General features: G+C 38.6%; 1 protein-coding gene across 1 annotated transcript; it reads right to left on the bottom strand.

Annotated features, from left to right (window-relative positions):
• Positions 1 to 12: 12 nt before the first annotated feature.
• Positions 13 to 15,496, bottom strand: PMPCB (peptidase, mitochondrial processing subunit beta). Its single transcript, XM_082661384.1, has 13 exons — positions 15,389 to 15,496; positions 14,196 to 14,336; positions 13,390 to 13,476; positions 12,904 to 13,033; positions 7,470 to 7,668; positions 7,014 to 7,093; positions 4,347 to 4,459; positions 3,339 to 3,482; positions 1,668 to 1,828; positions 651 to 736; positions 479 to 567; positions 241 to 316; positions 13 to 151 (listed from the first exon to the last, which is right to left on the bottom strand). The coding sequence occupies exons 1-13, from the start codon at positions 15,485 to 15,487 to the stop codon at positions 87 to 89; spliced, it is 1,470 nt and encodes a 489-aa protein (XP_082517510.1). The 5' UTR covers positions 15,488 to 15,496; the 3' UTR covers positions 13 to 86.
• Between the last annotated feature and the right edge of the window lie 3,379 nt (positions 15,497 to 18,875).

Genomic DNA, 18,875 nt, shown 5'->3' with positions numbered 1-18,875 from the left:
GTATAGATGTTCATTTTTTTTCTTTAGGACTTGCAGGTCTCGGTTTTATAAATATATATGTTCAAAATATGTTTATTAGGAGCATTTTAATCATGAAGCCAGCACATGTTACTGCAAATCTGTTTAAAATCTGGTAGCTGCTCAATGGGACCTAAGGATTAAAAGAAAGGACAGTTACAACTAAAGAGAAGGAAAGTCCTTAGCCAACTTTCTGCATAGGAGAAAAGGAGCCAGGCTTACCAACAGCAGCAACAGCTGGACTCTTATCATAAATATATTTGGTACACACTTCTCGAATTATCTCAGCATTTACAGCCTGAAAAATTGAAGACACAAGCATTCAGAGCTTTTTGTAGTAGTGAAGACATTCTATACCTGGGACATTTTAGAGCTAAAGCAAGATTTATGATGTGTATCTCCAGGTATTGTAACAAGCATCATTTTACACAAGACCCAATAGTATCTAAGGACTACTTACATCAATTCTTGCTTCAAGCTCAGGGATGGGAATTCTTCGATTATAGCATAACATTTGCCTACCAATATCTTCACAGATGGGAGTGGAACCTGTTTTAAAGAAAAGGGAAAACTAAGTACTGGAACGTAAGTCAACCATGTGAAAATAGGACTTATGTGTTTAATTCTTTTACCATCAAGTTGCAGCAACATGTTTGTTTTCAGAAGATTCTTGGCTCGTGCAACTTCACTTTCAGTGACACTTGTACAGAGTCGCATCCTAAAAACCATTTGGAAAAATCAAATGTCAAAGTAGTTTGAAAATGTTATACGTTTCATGAGTTAATGACCTAAAAGAAAGAAAGGATGCTATATTCTATGTATTACACCACAATGTACAAGTGATTATGATTTCAATTTAGTAAAAAGTTTAAATTACTAATGATCCCAACAGTTAAGCAAAAGTTAAAATATTACTGATTATTTTCCTGGTAGTGTTAATTTCTCAAAAATGATATGGTTAGCAGAGATTCAATGCAATATAAAAATAGGCTGACTGCATTTTGAGAAATGCTACAGTCATTTTGAAAATTCATGAATCCCCATCTGATAGGATCTGACTTGTTAGGGGATAGATAGGTCAGTGGGTCATTGGTTTCTCAAAAGAATCCAGTTGAGTCTAACTTAAACCTAATAATTAATGATTACACTCCAACTAGACTTAGAGAGATGTAAGCCATTTAAGAATGGTGGAGGAAAGGGACCAGAGCTAAATAAAAGTTTTCCAAGAAGCTTTGGGCCCTTCTGCCTGTCTCAAGGTACTAGTTTTGACTAAAACACTACATTTTTCTTTTAGCAATGGCAACTTCAGGTTCATTTTCATAACGCAGCCTTTCCAAGCCAGATAACTTTTAGAAATATTTCCTAGAATTCTAGTTGGCATTTAAACATTTTTAACTTTTAAGATATTCTTTCTGAAGTAATCTGCTTCTTAATGATTAAGAATTTTCTATACTATAAATCAGCTTCACATGAAACTTAGAAGAAATATCTGTGATCTTCAAAAACACAGCAGTAACTGCTACTACTTAAGTCTTGTTCTCTTAATAAAATGCTAGTAACATCACCATAAAAAATTAATCAGCATCAACAGTGTAAAAAGAAACTAGTCTAAAGTGGGAATTCTAAGCATGATTTAAATTTTTTCTCACCATTCTTTCTGAACAACATGTAGCATGTCTGCAACAGTGGCTGGTTCACAAACCATATAGATTCCCCATAATCCTGTATCTGTGTAGGAAGTGTTGAAAGACTGGAAGCTATGGCAGAGGTTGCCATGACAGGTGAGCTGGGCCAGCTTGCTAGATAAATTCTGTAAGGGAAAAAAACTGTCCAAGAGAACTGTAGGTATACGTGTCCAAATTACCAGAAAGAAAAATGAGATGTGAAAATCGTGACTGCCTTAAAAGGCTGAGTTTCTCAGTTTTATCCAGCAGTATCTCAATAATAAAGCAAAAATTCACTGAAACTAAGAATTATAGTAATCTCACCAGCCCAATGCATCATCCCCAGAGAAATTCATAATGTTAAAGCAGTGAATCCTTGTAATTAATTTAGTAGCTGCACCCACTTCTAAAATAATACATATTGATGGACCTAGAGATTATCATACTAAGTGAAGTCAGTGATATCACTTACATGTGGAATCTAAAAAAAAAAAAGATACAAATGAACTTATTTACAAAACAGAAACAGACTCACAGACTTTGAAAACAAACTCATGGTTACCAAAGGGGAAACGTGGTTGGGGGAGGGATAAATTAGGAGTTTGGGATTAACATATACACACTACTGTGTATAAAATAACCAACAAGGAACCTACTGTATAGAACAGGGAACTCTACTCAATATTCTGTAATAACCTAAATGGGAAAAGAGTTTGAAAAAGAATGGATATATATGTGTATATATAACTGAATCACTTAGCTGTACATATGAAACTAACACAACATTGTAAATCAACTATACTCCAATATAAAATTAAAATTAAAAGGAAAAATCCAATCAGGCCAAAATGAAAATTAAAAATGGGTTGACCTCACAGGTTGTAGTTCAGGTATGTTTACAGGGTCCCTTGGTCAATCCAGCCCAGCATTCCACTTCTATCAGTGATTGATGTGAGATATGGTTATGACTTCTAATTCTGTGTTCCAGCTTTGTTTAATAATCATTTATAACCATATCAACCAAAAAACTGAATAACCCATGCCAATATGCTTTGCCAACAACAACAAAAATTTAAAGTAAAAATAATTAGCTATTATCAACCCAATTTGTAGAGCTTTGGGCTGTTTGCTTAAAAAATTGAAATTATATTGCATGTGAAGCCTAAGATACTTATATGAAATGTATTTTCTCAAAATCTTTGAGTATAAATATATACACTTTGTATTTTGAAGTAATTTCAGACTACAGACTAGTAGCATAAATAGTACAAAGAATTTCCTTTATCCAAATTCCTTAACACCTGTTACTTTACCATTTTTTTTTTGCTTTATCATTCTCTTTAACATATTTTTCAATTGTTTGAGAGTACAGTGCAGATATCCTTTTTACCCCTGAATACTTTTTAATGTGCACTTCCGAAAAACAAGGAAATTTACCTCAGTACAATTATTAAAATTAGGATATTAACACTGATATATTACTATTAACAAATCCTTCTATCCTTATTCAAAATTTGCCAGTATGGCAAAAGAAAAAAATTGTTTTTTTCTGGCCCAGGATGCAATCCAGGATCAGTTTATATTTTAAGTCAAAATTCATACTACGAAGTTTCATCTTCTCATTTATTATGGAAATTTACTTTTAAAATCACTTACCATTCCTCCTCCAAAAGAGCGATCCCAGTTGCCAATCAGTGTGTTTGCAACCATGAGACAGATTGTATCTGGATGTGCCCAACCAACAGCTTCAACAGCTATTGCAAGATGTGCCAAAGGCATCTTGTCATCCCTCACTCGAATCTAGTTAGGATAAAGGATACAAAGCTCTAGTTAAGATTACCACTATATAACATGCTTAACAAGAAACAAACTCACCAGCTCCATTAACTGCAAAGTTAAAATGCTCACCATGACACTCCTTTGTTTTTTAAACAATTAGGCCTCATTACACTGTATAGTCTAGAAGAATTTCACCAAAAGATCTCCACTTGAAATAATCCAGACACAGCCACCAGATAATTACCTGGTCAAAAAGCGATGCATTATTTCACTGGTAGAAATAATCTTTTGTCAGTCTGAATTTTTCTGACTCTCTAAATTTAAGCTAATCTTGACATAACAGGCTTATTTTTGTACTGCCAATGCTACAGTCTTATGCAATTGCCAACATCAGGCTTCTTTCCAGATACAACTATATGAGCATCATCCCTAATGTGGCAAACTAAGCTTCTAATGAGGCTTAAAGATACAGCTGACATGTAGCAGGTTCTCTACAAGTTCTGGCTTTAACAGCTACCCCCCAGAAATGTACTGTGGGCAGAACTTAGCCAAGAATAAACCTGATTAAAAGTCAAAATTTGAGGTGTTTTTAAAATAAAAGATTAACTTTTATGCCCTACAATAGGAAAATGGGCATAGTATCAAACAAAAAGCACAAAAAAACCAAATTATATTTTCCTTAAAACCTTACTTCCTTAGGAAAGAAAAATAGGTGGTTAAATATATGGAACAGGAAAGAATATGAACAACTGAGTCCATCCTCGGCTGGACTCCTTTGGCTTCTTCCATTTTACTGTTAGAAACAGGCACATTTGCTACACACATTCATAAATACAACACAAGAAACCCAAAGGGTTAAACACTAGCTTAGGAGGCTTGCCCTACCTCACTTCCTGTGAATTTGCAGGGAGGCAGAGCTGGTATTTCTCCTGTGTGTGTGGACAAAGAGTCACCAAAATGAAACTTTGCTAACTCAAGCAGTTCATCATGGGAAACCCCTAAATTGAAGGAAAATACGTTATATATCCAGTAGCAGTGCAATGTAAAGCACACAACGAACTGCCAATACTTCTGTTTACAATAAGCTCAAGGTGGTATAATGTGATACAGGTTACACATGGACTACTTGCTCTGACTAAAAGCCTTTTTAAGAGTAAGCTCACAGAGCACACTCTTTCCCTTGTTATAAGGCTTGGGGCTGCACAGCTTTCTCATTCTGAAGAACCATCACAGTTTTCATAACATACCAATGGATTCACAGATAAGGATAATAAGATAGCTTGAAAATACCATTTTCCATGCAGAATCATGTTATATTGAATAATTAAAACTCCTAGAATGCAAACTAGCAAGGAAAAGTCACCTTTCAATAAATTTTTTAAAGTAGAAAAGAATAACTATCATTTAAAGAAAGCTGGACACAAGATACGCTTCATTCTCTGTGCTCTGCTATCAAAATACAGGAACAAAATAACCTCATACAAATTTCTGAATAAATTCATAGCTATTCAAACACTCACTACTTGCCATCCAAAACTTAAGAGTTACTTAGATTCTATATCCCTTATTTTCCAAACTTGGGATCCAAACAGATTCAGTCAGTGAGAGATTCCTAAACTTACAAGACAAATTTAAACATGGGTAAGTGCCTTAAAAAATACCACAAGATTTTTTTTTTAATGAAACATTCTATTAGAACATAAAAGCACAACTTACACCCGTATTTCCAAACAAATCTCTGGTATAAAACAAGACAGTGAATGATTACACACGTTTTCACAATCACTATGTAGGAGAGCCGCCTTAGATATCAATCCAGAGGGTGACAAAACAATAGGAAGACCCTGGTGATACAAGGATGACAAGCAGAGAGTGCAGAACCATGAACAGGCACACAGTTCTCAGCACTTAACAACCACTTCCACTGTTTTACTACCTTCACCTATAGCCCTCCTGGTTGGATGTTCCAGATATTCAGCTCCTGCCCCAGCACCACCTCTGCTTACCTCTATCCAAAAGGCAGGGGAGCCGGTAAATTTTATTTTTTTAAATCAAGCTAACTCTGGCCTATTTCACTGAAGATGCCACTGTTGATAAGAAATATCATCACTTATGTATCAATAAGACAAAATGCTAATTAATCTAGGATAGGCCATTAATTAATTGTAAGATATCCCAACTCTGGTGATGTCAAAATGAACCAATGAACTATGATAAAACCCACTGCATCCATATGCCACCAACAATGGCAGAGACATTCCTGACAGCTTAGCTGCTGAGGCCCCATCCAACCAATAGTGTTCCCCTTTCCAAGGCAGTTTCAACTGTTGAACCCCAGCCATTTTAGAAACAATGTTACTAACTCAAGATAACTTCAGAGCACACTTATCTGCCACACAAAGGCAACATGGTTTAAGATATTTAACCCTCATTTTCATCTTCTCCATTATTCCCAAGTAATGAGCCTAAAGTCTATCCAGGGCAACTAGAATTTTAATTTATTGTCATTTCTAAAGAGAGAAAAATTTACACAAAAGAACATTCCATGTATCTTCACTTTGTCCTAAAAAGAGAAAGAGAACACAAAACTGGAAACCAATAAAATGTACAATTTGCCTAAATTCAGATTACCAGGAAATCTAGCAAAATCTAATGTGAATTTTCTTTCATTCACTGGCTTCAAACATGTTCTCACAAGGAAGCCTTGTCCTGATGCCACTTGCATGTTCAGATTCCCATTAAATATTCTCCTAATCCCCTATATACTTCCCCTTTTCAGTAACTAGCAGATCTTACTGAAAGAACGAACAAATCAAAGAATGAATAAACAACGTAACATACTCGTACCACGCCTGACCAAGGATGAAGCCGGTTCTCAAGAAATTTAAAATCTCAAGAGATTCCCAAACCGTAGAACACCATCTTCCAAGTCTCATTATCTCCCAGTTCACTCATTTGCCCTTTTCTTACAAGGAAATTCCATTATGTGTGCACACTTACATATTGGAGGGTCACTACATTTTCCCACTGAAAAACTCTATTGGGCTTCCCTGGTGGCCAGTGGTTAAGAATCCGCCTGCCAACGCAGGGGACACGGGTTTGCGCCCTGGTCCGGGAAGATCCCATATGTTGAAGAGCAACTAAGCCCGTGTGCCACAACTACTGAGCCGGCGCTCTGGAGCCCGCGAGCCACAACTACTGAGCCTGCGTGCCTAGAGCCCATGCTCCGCAACAAGAGAAGTCACCGCAATGAGAAACCCGTACACTGCAACGAAGAGTGGCCCCCGCTCGCCGCAACGAGAGGAAGCCCGCGTGCAGCAACTAAGACCCAACACAGCCAAAAATAAATAAAAATTAAAAGAAAAAAGAAAAGAAAAACTCTACTAAAGGGAAGACAGAGGAAAAGTCTGGTTCCAGGGCTCCATACTGCCCTTACCCAGCACATTTAACAATCTGCTCTCTAAATAAAACCTCTAAAGACATCTGCCAATAGGATCAAACTGATAAGTACATCACTCTGTGTTTAAAACAGTCACAGAAACTTAAACTAACCTCCAGCAGCAGCAAGTACTATTCTTGGCCCCTTATAATGTGTGGTTATATAATCCACTAAGTCCTTACGATTTATAGACCTGTAAGTGGAGTAAGAAAAGCAATATTAAAAGGAAATTTAAAAGCACAGATCCTCACATAATGTACCTGAAATTAAATTGGACCTTAAAGGTATTCTAAGTTAAATGCAGTCAGAAATAGGATATATGCAACAAGTATCAAAGTATATATCAAAAAAAAAAAAAAGATTTAATACCATCACTTGTTTATTCCAGAAGTAGCTACAAACCCAGACACCTGGGAGTTAGGTGGGGCTAAAGTGTAGCTTAAGTACAATTTCATTCAGATTATTGGGGGTAAAAAATTACTTTCTGAAACATACTTTTTGAATGTGAATGTTAATTTTCACAATTCAAATTTTTTCTCAAAAAAAAAAAATCTGAGAATTATACCTACTTGATATTTTCAGTTGGTCCCAAAATTGTCCGTCCAAGTGCAGTATTTTGATAAGCTGTGGCATGAAGATAATCAAAAACAACTTCTTGTAAATTGGTTTCAACTTCCTGCATCTCTCTAAGGATTACTCCACGTTCACGTTCAATCTCTGCTTCTCCCAATGTGCTGTTTTGTATTATATCAGCAAGAATTTCTACAGCTTATTGAAAATAAAACACAAGAAGAAACACTAAAATCTTAAATTTTCACTATTTAAAATCTATTAAATTAGCATCAGAAACAATGATAGTGACCATCACTCAATATTGACTAAATGATTAAACTGAGAAGAAATAAATGTTTCTATAATTTGATATACCTAGAAGGACTAAATTAAAATGAGAAATGCAATCCCCTGTGGTACAGATGAACTTGAAGAAGACTAAATTTGCCACAAGTCCCCACAAGACTTGTAAAATGACTGCCTACAACCACTTCAGAACGGTCATGGAAATCTGCATATAACTGTATATTGTTCTCTGTGACAATGGTAAGGAGAAAATTATCTATCTACTCAGAGCACACAGGTACACACAGAGAGCCGACATCACCCAAATAGTTACTACCCAAGATCCCACAGCAACGAGGCTACTATATTAAGAAGCCAAGAACCATCGTAATCTAATATATACCCCCAATGAACCACTTACAGAATTAGTGTCCTCTCAAATATCTTTCCCCACTTAACTCCAGTTAATGGTCAATGTTGGTTAGATTCTGGTCAATGTTGGTTAGATTCTGACCATTAATTAGTAAAGTCACTGATAAATGATGATCCAACAGAGCTGGAGCAGTTAACATTTGAAAAAAAGGATAGGTACCCTAAAAGAGATAACATGACTATCAAAGGATTAAAAGTGACCCTTGGAAAAACTGATAAAACCCTCAAGTATTTATACAAAAATGACCCTAATTTGCAAAAAGCCACAAGTGAACTAAAGGATTTATCATGCTATTAAGCAATTTTATCAGAAAAAGTACATACTTCTCCAAAAAAGGAAAACCTAAACTATCCTTGAAGAATTAGTATATAGTTGCAATCACAATCTAAATTTTAGTCAATATAAAACAAATTTATAAACTTTAGTTTCATTTTGTTACTCTGCTGTAAATTTCTGTTCCTTGTTTTAAGTTCACTTTAAGGTGACTTGTCTCAGAAGCAAAAATGTTCAAATACCAAGGACCTCCTGTAATTAATTACCTCTACAGACTACCCAACATGACAAAACAGACTGCTAGAATAGGCTGGGACCGAGATCCTGGGCAAAAAGAAAAAATTATCTGTAAAACCATCTCTCTAACACAATGTTGTAAATCAACTATGCTCCAATAAAATTTAAAAACAAAAACAAACAAAAAAAACCTATCTGTCCCGACAAGAGAAATAAAGGCCCAGGTGGGTAAGGAAGAGCCCAAAGACAGGTGGGAGGACAAGGGATCCTGTGTGAAGACCCCCCTTTATGTGGAAGTAGTAGTCTAGATTGGTACCTTCTAAAGTGCGGATTCATATTTCCCAATATTTATGTTTTACTCAGAATCTTCTCTCTTTCTAATGTATATGTAACACTGTATATATTAGTACAGCAGTACATGTATTTAATTTATACATATACCTATATTGAGGATATATGTTCAAGTCTCTTACTGATAAGAATGGATGATCATAAAAGTTTGAAGACCACTTGTCTAAGCATCTAATTATTACCTCACATACCAGGTTTCACCCAACTGAGAGTATAAAAGCCTCAAGCAAATTCCCAAAGTGGGATCTGCCTCAGAGAGCACTTCCATTTTGGATTCCTCAAAGAGCGCCTCTCTTTTCCATTTCCACTCCCACTAACAGGGACTCTGTCCTTCCCAGCCAGAAGCCAGAAAGAAAAAAAAAAAGGTCTTCTAAATTCTCTCTTCCTTTCTCTAGTCCTCTTTTTTGCTTTCTTTGCTGTTCTCTGTGTAAATAAAGGAGAGAAACAGGCTAGAATCAACAGTCCTTTAAAGTAGCCTGGCCTAGCCCTTTGTTCTTAGTGCCTAACTAGTCCTGGGGCAAAAACTATTTCTACGGAAATCATTAAGAATCTAACCAATGTTTTTTGCAATTCAAACTAACACACCCTCCACTGTTTTCATTTTCATTGGTTTTAATGCACAAGTTAGGCTACCATGTTATGAAAATTTTACTTTATTTATTTGCAGGTGGTAGGTGTTTTGTTTTGTTGTTTTGACAAAGCAACCGGACACAGTGAATCTGAGTGAGAAGACACGCATTTGAGTCCACAGTAAGCCACTAAGTTATGTGATCCGGGGAAAGTCACAGTCTGGGCTGTGCCTCAATTCCCACAACTGCACAGTGGAGACACTTATCTGATTACTATGCTGATCAAATGAGATGATATATACACAAATTACATATATACAAAGGTACTTGTGTAAAGTGGCATTCAAACATTAATGAAAGCCTATTAGGAATCCAAAATTTCAAAGTAATGAAATTAACTACAACTATACAAGGACCTTAAAGATTAATAGTCTCACCAATTAGCACTAAAACTGCTACATTTTTTCATTAATTCTCCCACTGGGAAAATGTTTTGTGTAATAACTTTCCCTTAAGATATCCAAAACACTCTACAACATGGTAACTACAAAAAATAGTTATGCTGTCAGAATAATTATTTTACTTCTACAAAATAAAAATAAAATCTATTTTATTTTATTGCTATGAAAACAATCATCAATAATCTTTTAAGTGAACACTTGCTTATTCTGCTTCAGAGTTTTTGTAACAAAAAAGGAATAAAAAAATTGCTCCTAGTCAGAGCAATTAGGCAAGAAAAAGAAATCAAAGGCATCCAAATTGGAAAGGAAGAAGTAAAACTATCACTATTTGCAGATGACATGATATTACATATAAAAAACACTAAAGACTCCATCAAATAAACTGTTAGGACTAATAAACGAATTCAGTGAAGCTGTAGGATACAAAGTCAATAAGCAAAAATCTGTTATGTTCCTATACACTAATAATGAACTATCAGCAAGAGAAAATAAGAAGTAATCCCATTTACAATTGCATCAAAAGGAATAAAATACTTAGGAATAAATTTAATCGAGGAAAACTACAAGACATTAATGAAAGAAAACAACACAAGGAAATGGAAAGATAGTCCACACTCACGGATTAGAAGAATTAATGTTGTTAAAATGTCCAAGCTACCAAAAGCAATATACAGACTCAATGCAATCCCTATCAAAATTCCCATGGCAGGCTTCCCTGGTGGCACAGTGGTTGAGAGTCCGCCTGCTGATGCAGGGGACACGGGTTCATGCCCCGGTCCGGGAAGATCCCACATGACGCGGAGCGGCTGGGCCCATGAGCCATGGCCGCTGAGCCTGCGCGTCCGGAGCCTGTGCTCCGCAACGGGAGAGGCCACAACAGTGAGAGGCCCGCGTACCGCAAAAAAAAAAAAATTCCAATGGCATTTTTCACAGAAATATAATGAACAATCCTAAAATTTGTATGGAACCACAAAAGACCCCAAATAGCCAAAGCAATCTTGAGAAAGAAGAACAAAGCTGAAAGCATCATGCTCCCTGATTTCAAACATTACAAAGAACAGTAATCAAATCAGTATGATACATAAAACCAGGTACTGAATCAGTGGAACACAACAGAGAGCCCAGAATAAACCCAAGCATATATGATCAATTAATTTACAACAAAGATCCAAAAATATACAACAAGGAAAGGATAGTCTCTTCAATAAATGGTGTGGGAAAATCGGCCACATGGAAAAGAATGAAATTGGACACCTATTATACACAAAAATTAACTCAAAATTAATTAAAGGCTTGAACAGAAGGCCTGAAACCATAAAACTGCTAGAAGAAAACTGAGGAAGTAGTAAGCTCCTTGACATAAGTCTTGGTGATGATTTTTTGAACCTGACATCAAAAGCAAAAATCAACAAGTAGAACTACATCAAACTAAAAAGCTTCTGCACATCAACAAAATGAAAATGCAACCTCCTGAATGGAAGACGATATTTGCAAATCATATATCTGATAAGGGGCGAATATACAAAATATATGAAGAACCCACAGAAACCAACAGGAAGAAAACAAACAATCAGATTAAAAGATGGGCAGAAGATCTAAATAAACATTTTTCCAAAGAAGACACACAGATGGCCAACAGGTACATGAAAAGATTCTCAACATCATTAATCATCAGGAAAGTGCAAATCAAAATGACAATGAGATATCACCCCATAACTGTCAGAATGGCTACTATCAAAAAGACTAGAGACAAGGGTTAGCAAGGATGTGGAGAAAAGGAAACCCTTTTATACTGTTGGTGGGAATGTAAACTGGGGCAGCCACGATAGAAAACAACATGGAATTTCCTTAAAAAATTAAAAATAGAACTACCATACAATCCAGCAATTCCACTTCTGCACATTTATCCAAAGAAAACAAAAACACTAACTTGAAAAGACCTACCTCCGTGTTCACTGCATTATGTACAACAGCCAAGATATGGAAACAAGCTAGGTGTTCATCAATGAGTGAATGGATAAAGAAGTTGTGATACACAAATACACACTCACATACAAAGAGTATGTGAGTAATTTTAATTACTCAGCCATAAAAAAGAATGAAATCTTGCCACTTGCAATGGCGTGGATGAACTTCAATGGCATTATGCTAAGCGAAAAAGTCAGACAGAGAAATAACAAATATCATATGATCTCTCTTATATGTGGGGAAAAAAAAGTCGAAAACAAAAAAACACCCAAGCTCATAGATACAGAGAACAGACTGATCATTGCTGGGGCGGGGGGTGGGGGATCGGTGATCTGTATTGGGTTTTTGTGGGGTTTTTTAGTTTAAATAAATTGAATTTTGAAAAAAATTAATGGAAAGGACAGTAAGAAAGAAGTGCACTCCAGGATGAGGAACCAGAATGTGCAAATGCAATAAAGAAGCAAGCAAGTTTTGTTCAAAAACAAAGCCCAGCAGTCAGTAGATAGAAAATCTGTTCTGACTTGTAGAAATAAAATATTCAGATAAAAGGATAGAGAAAAAAACAAAACAAAAAGTAGGCAGTAAAAGTAAACAAATAATAAAACAATTAAAAATAGTTCACTACACAGGTATGGCTCTGGAGGAAGTAATATTTGAATCAAGTGTTAGGGCCTGGTTTGCACAAGTCCTGCAGCCTACAAATATTTTTATCGTTTCTCATATTTGGAGGAAAAAATAAAAACAGGTGCCCCCTCAATCAAAGTCTGGTTCATTTTTTTCATTTTCTTTCTCAACAAACATAATGTAAACAGCACTAAATCATTTCTGAATTCCTGTGGAAATTACATATCTGCAGTATAAATAATAACAATACCTCTTGGCAAATCTTTAGAGAATGCTTTGGCATAATATACAGTCTGCTCCCTGGAAGTATAGGCGTTGAGATGAGCACCCATGTTTTCAATCTCAAGTTCCAGATCTAACTGGGATCTCTTTTTGGTGCCCTGAAATAAAAGAGGGAAAAAAAAATTATGACCTCTTCCTTTATCCCTCATCTGTTCTAAACACTTCAGACAATGAATATGAGGACATAAGCCTATGTAAGGACCAAATTTGGTTTCTAAAGTACATCAGGCTTCAGAAATAGTGGCGTACGTTCAAATGACCCTTACATCCCAAGAGAAAATCCTTGTTTCGCTCTACGGAGCAATTATCAGTAATTATTTCAGGTAATTATCCTGAAAAAAAGATTTTAAAAGTAAAACATGCTATACTATTATAGTTCTCCTTACCTGAGAATGAGATTGTGTTTACTGCCTCTTAAAGAAAATGCATTAAAAAAAAAAGTCTTACAACTTGCCTTGAAAGCCATATGCTCCAGAAAGTGAGCTGTTCCATTATTCTTCTCATTTTCATATCTACTTCCAGCATCAATCCAGAGCCCAACCTTAATGCAATCAAGTAAGAATTAAATAAGACAACATCTTCTTTTGAGGGGACGGGGTAGGGGTAGGGGGCAGTCTTCTTCCTTTTTCTGACAAATGCTTTCCAGCCTTAACATTAAAGTCTTCTTGAGTGGACTGACAGTAAGGTCCTATGAACTGAGATTTAAAATTTTTGGTCATCAGGCTACTGCTGGGTGCCACAAATACCTACTTGCCAGCTTTACTGAGGACCCAGAGTCTTAGCCCAATGTGTTACTACACTCAATTAACAAGTATAGTGTAAAGAACATCAGAGACTGTCAGAAAATCTAGGTTCAAATCCTGGTTCTGTCATGTATTAGCTGTGTGACCTTGGACAAAACCATTTAACTTCTCTGATCTTGTTTTTCAACTGTAAAATGGATATGATGATCCCTGCTACAAAGAACTATTTTAAAGATCAAATAAGACAATATATGTAAAAACATTTGGCACAGAGTAGTCCAGCAAATATATCTCTCTCATTATTATCAACACTACATGACACAACAGGCTACAAGAACCAGATGTAGACACTCGTGTGGTATGGAAGTATCACAGGAAGAGATTCACAAGTGACAGTCACTTGTCAAGGCAAAATAATTGCTGCTACTTTCAACCACCTGCCAACCAACTGAAAAGCTTAAATTAAAATCAACAGTTTGCTCTCTCGCCTAATGAGGGGTCAAACTAAATCACTTACTGTGCATGTTGAGAGCCCAGAGTCTTCAGAGGCCACTCTGAGTCCATTCTCCAAACAGGTTACGTGAGTTTCAGGGACATTCAGAACAACTTGTGTAGCAGCCTGTGTACTTCTCAATCTGTTTCCTCCAAAATATAGTGACTGGTTGGGGATGGAGGGAAGAAGCAAAACATATCACTATTCTAATATGAAATGTTGATTAGAAAACCAAATCTATCCCAAAGAGACTCTATAAAGTACTCTTTCCTCCTTAACTTTTATTCCACTGAGACCCACCCCTTGGCTGGCCTATGTTGAGAACATTCCTCAACCAACCACTTTCCTAAAGCCAGCAACATGTCTACATATGCCCTTTCCTTACGGCAAATAAAGTTATGATAATTATCCTGAAAGAAACTACTTTTACCTCAATACTTCTCCTAGAAATGTTTAATATTCACCATAGAGGGCAGAAGTGGGGGTTGGTGAATGGGGAAAGCCAAGAAAGGGAGCGAAAAATATAAAAATACCCATACACAACGTAGAAATGCTTAAGGTTTCCACCGTTTAAGAAAAGCAGTTTTTAAAAAGCCAGAAAAAGAGAAGGCAGGAAGAAGGGCAGGTGCTCAAGATATACTCTGGCTGACTGACTTGTTGCCTATGGACTATTCGCCCGTCCCCATCTTTTCTTTTCCTCTAGACAAAGCTAGTCTTGCACGAGAAATATACATATACAGACAAACTTTTCCTTTAGCTACCCCCTGGTTCACGGGAAGCAGAGTTGATGATGAAGACGATCCGTTTTAAGAAAAAAGAGAACTCGGGGCGGGCGGGGTGGGGTCCTCACTTTTTAATTTCCCCCAATGGCAACCACTGCGATTTTAGTGATCAACACGCACTCTTCATAATGACTCCCGAGTGACTAGGGCAGGGGGTCGGTAAACCAGGGTCATGCCAGACGTCACTGGCGGGTCACGCGCTGCGGGGTACCAAAGCCAGACCAGCGCCGGCGGGAGATAAGCGTCCCCGGACGCCTGATGCCCCACGGGTCCCGGCTGGGAAGGCCCGACCCGCCGTTGGGGGGGGGGGGTGTGGATCCGACGCCCGCGGCCCGGCCGGGCGCCCGAGACTCAGGCTCGCCGCGCGGAGTTCTGCGGGAGAGGCCCGGCCTAGCCTGATCCCGGCGGCACCCAAACAAGTGGAGGGAAGCTCACCCGCCCGGCAGCACCTCCGGCCAGGAGCCTCTCGGTGAAACCGCAGAGCCTCCGCCGCACCGCAGGGAACAGCGCCGCTCGGGCCGCCGCCGCCATCATCTTCCCTCGGGCCTGTGCGAAGGATGTGCTTCCGGGATCGTGACCTGAGGTCCCAGACGAGAGGGCGGGCCCCACCAAGTGGCCATGATGGGAATGACCTCCTCTAAGCAGTCGTGGAAGGAATGGACCTGGAGGTGGTGCGAGCAGTCTAATAACGCGAATTAAGGAGTCTGTAGAAGCCCCTGTATCAGCAGTTACTTCAATCGCCTACGACGTGCAAGGCGCGAAAGTAGAAGAATGAAAGGTAACCTGGTACAACATATTATCCCATTGGTGGCCGAAATTGATTGGAAAAAGGGGAATATGATCCATAACTCATTGTCCTTAGAGGAAGCCTCTAGTGGGAGAGAGAGGCGCCGTGAGGAGAGGGAAGAAAGTATCAGTGTTGACCCCTACTCACTTTTCAACACTTTACAGTCTGGCTCATTCCATTCCATAGAAATTGCTCTTGGTGAAACCACGAATTGCTGAAAGATGGACACTTTATAGACCTTCTGGTACCGTCCTCTTGGCTGAGTTTGACGTGGTAAATCTCTGTGAAATTGTCTTTCCTCATTGCACCTTAAGAGCTCCTCCTCCTTCTCCTAGTCCCTTCTTCACCTTCTTGGACAGCTCTTTATTCACAGATCTCAGTGAAACTAAACATCGCAAGCACTGTTCTAAGTGTGCTATTCAATATGCTCATTTTACAGATGCAGAAACTGGGGTAAATAACTTCCCTGAGGTCAGGACACTAATAACAGGCGGTGTGGCTCCAAAGCCTTTGCACTTAAGCACCACACCATTTTGCCCTGAAAGTTGCTGTTCCCCAGGGTTCTGGACCTGGGCCTGGGCCTCTTCTACTGCACACTCTCCCTGATGGTTTCCACTTTCACCTGAGGCCTTTCCTGTCTACCCAACCAGGCCTCTCTCTTGAGCTCCAGGCCCCCTTAACCACTCAGTGACTAGACAACTACACTTGAGTATCCCATTGGCACCTCAATATCAACTTGTCCAAAATGCGTTTCACTGTCTTGCCCAGGAGTCTATTCCTGTATATTCAATGCAAAACAGCAAATGTTACCTCCATTCAGCAGACATCCAAACCAGAAACCCAGTTTCACCCTCAGCTCCTCCCTTTTTCCCCACTCTCAACATCCAATTGATACACCCCTTTCCTGCCTCTTGAATCCACTCCAGCCCCACTATCATAGTTTTTGGCCCAAGGGATCTTTTTTTTTTTTTTTTGCTGTACGCGGGCCTCTCACTGTTGTGGCCTGTCCTGTTGCGGAGCACAGGCTCCGGATGCGCGGGCTCAGCGGCCATGGCTCACAGGCTCAGCTGCTCCACGGCATGTGGGATCTTCCCGGACCGGGGCATGAACCCGTGTCCCCTGCATCGGCAGGCGGACTCTCAACCACTGCGCCGCCAGGGAAGCCCAAGGGATCTTTTCAGAATGCAGCTTTTAGTATGATAGTACCATTATGAAGAACCCCCCAGTAATTTCCCTTGGTCAGGATAAAGTGAAGCCTCCTTAGTATGGAAGATAGGTCCCTCCATGAGCTAACTCCTACTTACCTTTCCAGCCTCATCTCTCTCCACATCTCCCTTCTGCTATGAACCACAGGTTCAGCCCACAGGATCTATTATATAATGAGGACAACCAAGGTTATCCCTTCAGGTTTCTAAAACACATGTGTGTTAACATTAATAAAGAAATACAAACATCATACATATATACAAAAATATTTAGGTATAATCACAGGAAGCACCTGGGAAATTTTAGCACATCTTAATTCAAACTTAGTTTAACACGTCAGGGAAAATGACAGAATAAAACCTCTGAAAATCCTCCCTTCTTTTAATAAAATAAATGAGAAAACTGGTTTTAAAAATGGCCAGAATCTGGGACTTCCCTGGCGGTCCAGTGGTTAAGACTCCATGCTTCCACTGCAAGGGGCATGGGTTCGATCCCAGGTCAGGGAATGAAGATCCCACGTACCATGTGGCGTGGCCAAAATAAAAATGGCCAGAATCAACATTTTCAAAACTCTGGAAATGAAACAAGTCTTGCAGTAATCTGGGGAGTTTCCCCCCCCATAAAAACACCTAAATTGCAATAAGCAAAGGGAGCTTTATAGTGCTTTATAGTGTTTAAACTTATAGTATTTAACTCTATCCTTAACCCCTTCCTCCTAACTCCATGGTAGCCTTGAAAACCAGGATCCCACAGCCAAGATGAAAATCGGCAGCCACCAGAGGGGGCAAAATTGGGCTGGAGTTCCTTCAAGGCCTCAAATCCAGAGAACTGGAATTATTTGACCTGTCTCATGCTTCCCTGGATGATCTCACTTGCAAGGTTGCCTTTATTTAACCTGACTCAAAGCAAAAAGCCTTTTTCTGGGGATGTTTGTCAAAAATATTTAGAGGCGGTTATCTAACTTTGGGTGGTTGCCTGGAGGTAGTAGATAAGAGTAAGGGCAAACAATAGGCAAACCAAGAAGCTTAAAAGGAAAAGCTAGGACCTGAGCTGTCTCTACAGGATACCTCGTTTTATTGCGCTTTGCTTTTTTGTGCTTCACAGATATTCTGTCTTTTACAAATTGAAGTTTTGTGGCAACCCTATTGGAACCACTTTCCCAACAGCATTTGCTCACTCCGTGTCTCTGTGTCACATTTTGGTAATTCTGACAATAGTCCAAACTTTTTTCATTATTATTATATTTGTTATGATGATCTGTGATGTCAGTGATCTTGAATGTTACTAAGGGCCACATGATGGGTAGCAATTTTTAGCAAGAGATAACTTTTAAATTAAGGTCTGTACATTGTTTTATTAGACATAATGCTGCTGCACACTTAATAGACTATAGTATAGTATAAATGTAACTTTTATATGCAGTGAGAAACTGAAAAATTCATGCAGCTCACTTTATTGTAATGTTCACTTTATTGTGGTGGTCTGGAACTGAACCTGTAATATATCTGAGGTATACCTATAGAGACTTTGAAAAGCCCAGATGTATTCCTGGGAATCTGGAAGGCCATGTACATGTATATGACTGTGTGCATACCCAGGGCTGTACACATGCCCAGGAAAGACAGGAGAAGGCCCTAAACCCTCCCACAACACTGACCTTGAGGCTCTGTGCAAGCAGGAAGTGAAGGCTAAGGCACAGTTGTCAACTGTCTGGCTAAGTGTTGAAGGTATACCATACACAGAGCTCCTCAACAACAACTGAGAAGTTCATTGGTTCTAGGCACTTATGGAAGTATCTGTATAATCATTAGCTGACCATTAAGCTAGTTGAGCAGAGACTTCAGTGGTAACACATGACGTTAAGGAATTTACTTAGAAAAGTCACTAAACAAACAAAAGCAAACAGCAACAACAAAGTCTGGGAGGGGG

This window comes from Grampus griseus (assembly GCF_964374135.1).
Source record: "Grampus griseus genome assembly, chromosome: 9".
Classification (NCBI taxonomy): Eukaryota; Metazoa; Chordata; class Mammalia; order Artiodactyla; family Delphinidae; genus Grampus; species Grampus griseus.
The sequence above is the reverse complement of the archived record's forward strand: the minus strand, read 5'-3'. Positions and strand labels throughout refer to the sequence as shown.

Bases quoted from the DNA above. Each gene is read 5' to 3' on its own strand.
- PMPCB (XM_082661384.1), bottom strand. From the start codon at position 15,487: ATGATGGCGGCGGCGGCCCGAGCGGCGCTGTTCCCTGCGGTGCGGCGG. The intron at 13,034-13,389 runs GCAAGTTGTAAG...CTTTTATTTCAG, and splicing joins TGGAGCATATGGCTTTCAAG to GGCACCAAAAAGAGATCCCA. The intron at 568-650 runs GTAAAAGAATTA...TCTTTAAAACAG, and splicing joins CATGTTGCTGCAACTTGATG to GTTCCACTCCCATCTGTGAA.